This window comes from Piliocolobus tephrosceles, unplaced genomic scaffold, assembly GCF_002776525.5.
Source record: "Piliocolobus tephrosceles isolate RC106 unplaced genomic scaffold, ASM277652v3 unscaffolded_24390, whole genome shotgun sequence".
NCBI lineage: Eukaryota > Metazoa > Chordata > Mammalia > Primates > Cercopithecidae > Piliocolobus > Piliocolobus tephrosceles.
This window is the reverse complement of record NW_022306966.1, coordinates 2,652-10,895: the sequence shown is the minus strand read 5'-3', so window position 1 is coordinate 10,895 and position 8,244 is coordinate 2,652. Positions and strand designations below refer to the sequence as shown.

General features: G+C 63.2%; 1 protein-coding gene and 1 long non-coding RNA gene across 2 annotated transcripts; both read right to left on the bottom strand.

Moving 5' to 3' along the window:
• Positions 1 to 239: 239 nt before the first annotated feature.
• Positions 240 to 3,125, bottom strand: LOC113221414 (palmitoleoyl-protein carboxylesterase NOTUM-like). Its single transcript, XM_026450739.1, has 5 exons — positions 3,029 to 3,125; positions 1,891 to 2,225; positions 956 to 1,008; positions 785 to 880; positions 240 to 304 (listed from the first exon to the last, which is right to left on the bottom strand). The coding sequence occupies exons 2-5, from the start codon at positions 2,211 to 2,213 to the stop codon at positions 240 to 242; spliced, it is 537 nt and encodes a 178-aa protein (XP_026306524.1). The 5' UTR covers positions 2,214 to 2,225; positions 3,029 to 3,125.
• A 2,693-nt stretch (positions 3,126 to 5,818) lies between these two features.
• On the bottom strand, positions 5,819 to 7,954 carry LOC113221413. The gene is made up of 3 exons (XR_003307859.2): positions 7,923 to 7,954; positions 7,298 to 7,379; positions 5,819 to 6,186 (listed from the first exon to the last, which is right to left on the bottom strand). It is a non-coding gene; the product is annotated as an uncharacterized LOC113221413 (long non-coding RNA).
• Between the last annotated feature and the right edge of the window lie 290 nt (positions 7,955 to 8,244).

Here is an 8,244-nt window from a genome sequence, read left to right as displayed (position 1 = left end):
CCCCCCTCAGGAATGATCATCCCAGGATAGAGCCCCCCAGGAAGGACCATCCCAGGACAGGACCCCCTCACCGCCAGGGCAGAAACGCTTCCAGAACCCCTCTAGGACAGGACCTCCCCAGAAGGACCATCCAGAACAGGACCCCCAGGAAAGACCATTCCAGGACATGACCCCCCAGGAAGGACCCCCGGAAAGAACCACCCTCCAGGCAGGACTCCCAGGCAGGACCCTGCACCCCCTTACACCATGTTTGCGTTCCACCAGTAGGGGTTCTCCTCCGGCTGTGAGGACAGGATCCCTGTGCCTGCGGACACAGAGGCGGTGGGTCTTTCTAGTGGGAGGAGGCTGTGTAGGGACGGGTCTGGGAACCCCTGGCGAGGAGTAGGGGTTCCTACTTGGCCCCAGCAAGGGAGGTGTGCTGGTGCTGCTGGCCCGAATCAAGGTCGCCGGGAAAGTGCAGGGCAGTCGGGTTTAGTTACCCCGTGAAGACACCATGGCCACGGTGCCCGACTGGGCTACGACACCAGGTCTGACCTTGACTTCAACCCCCTGCCCTGCTTTGACCCCGGGAAGCGCCAGAATTGCCCGGTAAGCGCCTGAATGTTAATGTGGAATGGACCTCAAAGGGCGAGAGTGAAGGGCGCCCCCTGCTCTTAGGAAACCCGGGCGCCGGGCTGGGCACGATGTGCGGCGCGGGGGCCTCGCTGGGGCTCCAGGGCGCGGGCGCGGCTTCCTCCTCCCCGGCCTCACGTCGAGGCTGCCTTCTCCAGGGCCCGCCGCTGACCTGTACGAGTGCGCGGCCAGTCCCGGGAGCTCATGAGGCGCCGCATGGTGTTGTATCTGGACTCGCAGTTCTCGCGGTTGAAGCAGTACCAGCCGCCTGCGGACACGGCCACCGCTCAGGCCCGCGCGCGCAGAGAACCCTGGCCTCCCCCAGCCTCGACCCCGGACGCACCTTCCAGGAAGAGGAGCCACCGCCGGCTGCCCCTGGACTCCTTCAGGTAGTAGCTGCGGGGAGGACGCACCGTGGGGGGTCGGCCGGGGCTACAGACCCGCCGCGCCCCGCGCGCCCAGCTCTGGCGGAGGGAACGCGCCACCTGTTCCGGCCGTGCGCGGCGGTCGCACGGGGGCGCCCTCGGCCAGGCCCACGCGGAGCTCAGGGACGGCGGCGGTCCCGGGAGGTGGCGCTCGCGGGTCGGGAACGGGCCGCGCGGGGCTGTGGTGCGTGGAAAATCCCCACGTCCAGCCCAGCGCGCGTCCCGTTGTCACCTCGGCGCGGGCGGTGGTCCTCCCGGGGCGCTCGGCGGCTCTCGAAGCATGAAACGCGTCGGCACGGAAGGGGCGCGCATGGCGGGGGCACGGGACGCTGCGGGGAGCGCGGGGGGCACCGACACGGCGGGGGAGCCTTCCTACCGAGCCCCGGCCCCACGCCCACGTCTCCCGCTGTCCCTGGGCGTCCTCGGCTTGTTGAGCGCGTGGGCGCCCCCGCCACTCCCCGATCCCCGGCCTCACGTCTTCTATCTACTTCGGGGCTATGGGGAGGTGGGCAACAAGCCTCTCCCGCCCCCCGGTGTCGCCGGTTCCCGCTAGAGCCAGGCGCGCTCTCGGGCTGCCATCTCCCCGCCCCGGGACCGGAGGACGCCAGCAGAGCGGCTGGGCCCGGAGGCCGAAGGGTCAGTGCCCGAGCTGGCCGGGGACCAGCCCTTCCAGGGCCGCTCCGCTCCCCACACGGAGAGTCACCGAGCCGGGCCCTCCTCGGGGCCAGCACTGCGGGGCGCCCGACGGAAGCCCTTTCTCCCCGGGGAGAGAACAGCCGCGGCCCGCAGGGAAGGTCCAGCCGGAGACCAGGCGCGTCGGGCAGGGCGGGGAGGCGCAGGGCGCCGGCCTTACCCGGCGGGGCTGCCGTCGTTGCAGGTCACCGAGGTGTTGAGCAGGAGGTGCAGGCGCAGGTCCTCGTTGAGCTGCTGCGCGGAGCAGGGGTACAGGGACTGCGCCAGGCTCTTGACCTGCGCCATGAAGCTGTCCATGTTGCCCTCCACGGCCGTGAAGTCCAGCGGGAAGCTCTCCACGGGCTGTCCGGCCGCCGGCGCCGCCTCGGTCCGCGGGGGAGGCGGCGGCTGCTGACCCCGGCGCCGCCAGGTCTTCCTGCCCTCGCTGCCCCCAGCGCAGTGCAGTAGGCCCAGCAGCAGCAGCACACGCACCCCTCGACCCATGGCCGCGTCCACCTGCGGGGAGCGGGCGGCCTTGAGGCGGCGGCGGCGGAGGGTGCCGGGCCGGGGATGCCGGGGGCACTGGTGGTCCTGCTCCCTCGCCCCCGCTCCCGCCCACCGGGCCTGGCGGAGACGGCGCGCGCGGCTGGGCGTCGAGGCTCTCGGGGCTGGGTGCCGTCGGCCTCCGCAGCTGGGGCTCCGCGCCCGGCCGTCCGAGGGCAGCGCAGGGTCTGGGTGCGCTGGCTGCGGCCCGCGCCAATGAGCGGCGGGGGCCGAGGCTGGGCTTATTTGCGGGGGCCGCGGCGGCCCGGGTGCCCGCGCGTTAGATGTGCCGCCGCCGCCGCCCGGGCTCGGCGGAGGGGGGAGGGGGCCGCGCTCGCTCTTTTCTTGGCGGAGGCATCGCCTTTTCTTCCCAAACCGCAAGCCTGACGGAGGGGCCTGGACTACCCCGCCGCGGCCGCCGGAGGCGCTCCCGGCCCGGCTCCGTGGGGGAGCAGCGCGGCCGGGCGGCCCCGGCGGCTCCATTCACCGCGGCCAGCCCGGCGCCGCCGCCCCCGCCCCCGGGGCAGCTGGAAGGGGCGGCGGCGACGGGGAGGGGCGAGGCTTTTCCGCGCCGGCGGGGGGGAGCGGGACGGGGAACTCCGCCCGTGGCGCAGCTGGCCGCGGCCGACGGGCTGGGGGCGCGGGGCGGGCGAGCTCACCTGGAGCCGCCAGTGTCCCTCCCATCCCCCAGTGCCCAGGCCCAGAGCAGGCGGTGGGGGACTCGGACCCCGGCCCGCATCTCTCCACCCCGCGCAGCCCTGGGGCCCCGCTCTCACCGCGGCCAGCGCGGGCGACCCAGTGGCCCCGTCCTCTCAGCGCCCCTGGCCCTGCGCCGTCCCGCTGGTGCGCCCGGCCCCGCTGCGCTCCCCCTCTGGCGCTGGCGCGGAGCCGCCAGGGACTTTTATCCAGCAGGGCCCCCCGGGATCAAAGCGGCGGCGGACACAGGGCTTCGAGCGGAGGGCTCGGCAGCAGCGGCGCCGGGGCCTCCTAGAGAAGCGGACAGGTGGGGCGCAAGGTCCTCGTTCCCTCGGAGACCTGCGAGATGGACCGCGCGCCCCAGCAAGGCGCCGCGGGGTAGTTGCCCAGTTCTGGGGCGCTCCTGCTGGCGCTGGGGTCAGGGAAGAAGCTACAACTTAAGGAGATCACGGGGCCAGAGGTGAGGTTCTGGATCTCCACCCGCCCAGCCTGGCTGCTGGCCCCATGACGAGGACCCCAGCCGCCACTAGGGGAGGAGGCCAAGGGTCCAGTGGCTGCCCGCTAGGCCTCTGCTTGGGGCCCTTCATGCCACGAAGGACACCTGGAGATGCTTCACCTTGGAGAGCACCTCTGTCCATTCCTGAGGTTCCAGGTGGTGGTGTCAGAACAAGGCTCCTGTGGGAAATCAATACTGGACCTGGGTGGACAGGAGGGGCTCAGGAGGCTTCCTGCTGTGGGCAGGAGGTGGGATGGACAAAAGAGAGGACGTACACAGGGCCAGTGGGGCCGGCAGACTTTCTGCTTGACCCTCTGGTCTGCAGCTTGCACCATGACAAATGGTGGGCACCATGACACCCATTTTAAAGATAGGAAACAGGTCTTATGTTTCAGGACAAGGATCTAGACCCAAGCAGAGCTTCCAGAACCCCTCCTAATTCAGGACAGTGGGGAGCCTACAGCACCACATGGGGCAGGAGAGCAGAAGCGCAGGGCTGTGACTGCAGCCGGGATGTCCCCTGAGCCGAGGGCCGGGGCCCTGTGGATGTCCTCCTTGCCAGCCCCGGGCTGAGTGAGGAGCTTAGGCAGAAAGTCCCAGCACCGGTGGCACCTGCAGACAACCGCGTTGCCTGGGCTCTTGTGAAACAGAGAGACCGAACCCTGAGAGCTGTTGCCCCATGCATTTGATGGGTGTAAGGCACCCCAGTGTAAACCACAAGGCCTAAGATCAGGCTGGGGTGCCCTGGAGGTGAGCCCGGCCAGGGACATTTTCAAAGAGGCAGGCTGTTACAAACTCAAGTCCATTCCACAGCCTCCCCCTTCATCACAGGGCGGGTTGCAGCATTTCCCTGACAAGGGGAACTGAGGTTCAGGGACGCTAACAGAAGAGCTGAGACTCGCCCTTAGCTCTCTACTCACTCAAAAATCCCCCCTGCTGTCCCTCCATCATCGGGTCAGTTTAAAGGCCGCGTGTGGGGCTGGCCAGGGCAGTAGCTTCAGACGCAGGTCCCATCGTGAGGTGCTCTCCCACCCACACCCTGGCGGGGAAGGCTGACCCAGGGCAGATTTCAGCATCCAGCAGGAACCTGTCTGGAGGAGGCCTCTCCCGCCCGGTACCTGCTATTCCAAGTCCAGAGTATGATGGCATCTTCCAGTTGGCTGCACAGGGTTGATCTCCAAACCGCCCTGGCTCTGAGCCATCTCCTGGTGCGGTGTGGAGATGCCAGGCAAGGCCTGTGACCTTTCCCTATGCCTCGGCTTCCTCTTATTTATTTATCTTTTTTGAGATGGAGTCTTGCTCTGTTGCCCAGGCTGGAGTGCAGTGACATGATCTCGACTCACTGCAACCTCTGCCTTTCAGGTTCAAGAAATTCTCCTGCCTCAGCTTCCCGAGTAGCTGGGACTCCAGGCGTGTGCAATCATGCCTGGCTAATTTTTTTGTGTTTTTAGTAGAGATGGGATTTCACTGTATTAGTCAGGATGGTCTCCTGACCTCGCGATCCACCCACCTTGGCCTCCCGAAGTGCTGCGATTACAGGTGTGAGCCACCATGCCCAGCCGCTTTCTCTCCTTTAAAATGGGGCGATGGCCGTGCCTCCGTCAGTGGACTGTTGTGGGATTATAAGAGCCCATGTGTGAAAGTGCGTGGCAGGGGTGGCAGTTATGATCGCCAATGAAAATTGCAGGACGGGAGAAGAATATGCGTGTTATAGTCTCTGACATCTCCTGCAATGCAGATGAACCTGCATGTTGAACCACAGTGAGTTCATGTTTGGGTTTATTCAACACTGGTAGCATATACAAGAAGGGGCTCAAACCCAAGACTTCCCCAGAACCTCTCTGCCCTTCTGTCTACCTCTCCCATCCCCCTCTCCTCTGAAGCCCCTGCCATGACCGGATGACTGACAAGGCTGCAACCACATGACTGGGAACAGGACTCCTGAGGCCCTGCAGCTGCTCACACCCATGTCCTCCTCTTGACTCACACCGACTGGCTCTGTCCTCACTCCCCCAGCCCCTGGGGCAGCTTTATTCTCTGCACCTGGAACTCCCCACCCAGAATTTTGAGCACCCAGAGTCTGGCAGCTCCCGTGGCGGGTCCTGTGGGCCAGCAGGTGCTGGGCCTCTGCTTCTAGTCCACATGCACCAAGACGGGGCCACCCTGGCCCTGACAGGTATAAGGAAGGGGAACCCAGCTCCACCAGTAGTGGGTCAGATGCTACCTCATGCCCACTAAGATGACCACGATCAAAAACAGAAAATAACAAGTGTGGATGCAGCTGCGGCGACACTGGAGCCCTAGAGCATCGCTGTGGGGATAGACAGTGCGGTGGCCGCATCCCTAACCGTGGAAAACAGGTTGGTGGCTCCTCAGTATGTTACACAGAACACGTGACCCAGCAGGCCCACTCCCAGGGATACACCCAGAGAATTGAAGACAAGTGTTCAAACAAAAACTGGCTCATGGATGTTCACAGCAGGACTAGTCACAATAGCCAAAAGGCGGAAAACAGCCCCAAAGTCCATCGGCAGATGAGTGGGTAAAGACAACGGAACACAGCCATACAACGGAATATATTCTAGCCGTAAAACAAACGAAGTTCTGACATACGCTGCGCTGTGGACGAATCTTGAGGATATCAGCCAAGCGACATGAGCAGGACACTGAAGGGCACATGCAGTATGATTCAGTTCATTTCGAGTGTCCAGAAGAGGCAACTTCATAGAGACAGAAAGTCCGCTGGTGGTTTCCAGGAGGTGGGGAGAAACAAACAGGGAGTGATTACTATTGGGTACAGGGTTTCTCTCTCTCTTTTTTTTTTTTTTTGTTTTTTGGTGAGACAGAGTTTTGCTCTGTTACCCAGGCTGGAGTGCAGTGATGCGATCTCGGCTCACTGCAACTTCCGACTCCGAGGTTCCAACAATTCTCCTGCATAGCTGGGATTACAGGCGTGCACCACCATGCCCAGCTAATTGTTTGTATTTTTAGTAGAGATGGGGTTTCACCATGTTGGTCAGCTGGTGTTGAACTCCTGATCTCAGGTGATCCACCCACCTTGGCCTTCCAAAGTGCTGGGATTACAGGCATGAGCCACTGTGCCCAGCCGGTACAGGGTTTCTTTTGGGGGTGATTAAAATGTTCTAAAATGGATTGTGGTGGTTGCACAATTTTTGGAAGTTCCTTGTCCGTGTGATTAGATTTTCTTTTCTTTTTTTTTTTTTTTGAGGTGGAGTTTTACTCTTGTTGCCCAGGCTGAAATGAAATGGCTCGATCTTGGCTCACTGCAACCTCCCCCTCCCAGGTTCAAGCGATTCTCCTGCCTCAGACTCCTGAGTAACTGGGATTATAGACATGCGCCACCACGCTCAGCTAATTTTTTTTTTTTTTTTTTTTTTAGTAGAGACGGGGTTTCACCATGTTAGTCAGGCTGATCTTGAACTCCTGACCTCAGGTGATCCACCTGCCTTGTTCTCCCAAAGTGCTGGGATTACAGGCATGAGCCACCGCACCCAGCCTGATATTTTAAAGTAATTAGTTTTGACTGGTCACGGTGGCTCACACCTATAAATCCCAGCACTTTGGGAGGCCCTGGCAGAAGGACTGCTTGAGCCCAGGGGTTTGAGACCAGCCTGGGCAGCATAGCAAGACCCTGCTTCTATCTAAAATAATCAGTGGGTAAGACCAATGACCATCAGGCTGGGTACAGGGCACCAGGCGGCGGGGGTGAGGCCTGAGGCCCGGTGAGGGGAGTGGCCAGCTTCGGGTGGGGTGGGCTGGCTCCACTCTAGAAATCTTCCTGGCAGGTAGTGTGTTTCAGAACCCTCCTTTTGCATATCAGACAGATACCTACTTCGTCTGCACCGTAGCGGATGGGGTAGGACAGCCAAGTACCAGCCGCTGCAGGGCCTGCAGTTGGGTCTCGGGTTCCTCATCTGTAAAACGGGGATGAGAACAGCACCTGCCTCACAGGGTCCTTGTGAGCATCAAAGGTGCAGGATGTTTGGGGGCTCCGCTCAGCGTCTCTGGCAATGACCATGTGATAAATGGCAGTTACGCTGCCCAGGCACTGTGGGGGTGCTGGCGATCCCCCAGGGACCAAGGCTGACTGTGAGGGCAGACACGGGGGCCTGGGGAGGAGAAGCAGCACCGTGCCTCATCCCAGGCTGCATGGTTCTGTGTGCTGTCTCTCTCAGGGTGTGCCCTTCTCTGCTTCCCTGGCCCTGCCCCACCCCCACTGTCCCGTTCAGGGAGGACCATGCCGGGTTCCCCAGGCTCCCATTCAGGTGGAGCTGGGGCTTCTGACTGAGCCTAGACTCTGTGTGCCCCACGGCAGGAAAGCTGGGGAGACGAAGGCCCAGAGGGGACTCTGTCCTTCAGGACAGGCACCCCGAGACAGGATGGGGTGAGGGTTCAGTTCACTGCCTCCCTCCTGGGAAGAGAGCTGGGGATGCCCAGGTGGTTCTGAGTCAACCCACCAGGGTCACGGCTGTGCTGGGGGGCCGGAGCCCACTCCCTGGGAAAAGGGGTCAAGACGGAACGTTTCAGGAAGCAAGGGCCCAGGCTGGCGGGCGGGCGCAGGTGGAGAGGGAGGAGGGTGTGATGGAGGGCGGTTGGCGGTACAGGGGTCCGCTCGAGACCTCGTGTGGGCCCTGGAGCTTGGTGATACGAGCCTCCAGCACACAGCATGTCAGGCCGCCGCGGACCCGGCTTCCCTGTCCAGACTGGAGGCGGCTCCCTGCCGCACATCCCGGGCCCCTCCCCCAAGGGCCTTGAGCGCCAGGGCCGCTCTGGGCTCCA

What these genes read in the sequence shown, in the direction of transcription:
- LOC113221414 (XM_026450739.1), bottom strand. Translation starts at nt 2,213, where the DNA reads ATGGGTCGAGGGGTGCGTGTGCTGCTGCTGCTGGGCCTACTGCACTGC. An exon ending in AACGACGGCAGCCCCGCCGG is followed by an intron (nt 1,009 to 1,890) that starts GTAAGGCCGGCG and finishes TCCTCCCCGCAG; the next exon opens with CTACTACCTGAAGGAGTCCA. An exon ending in GTGGCTCCTCTTCCTGGAAG is followed by an intron (nt 881 to 955) that starts GTGCGTCCGGGG and finishes CCGTGTCCGCAG; the next exon opens with GCGGCTGGTACTGCTTCAAC.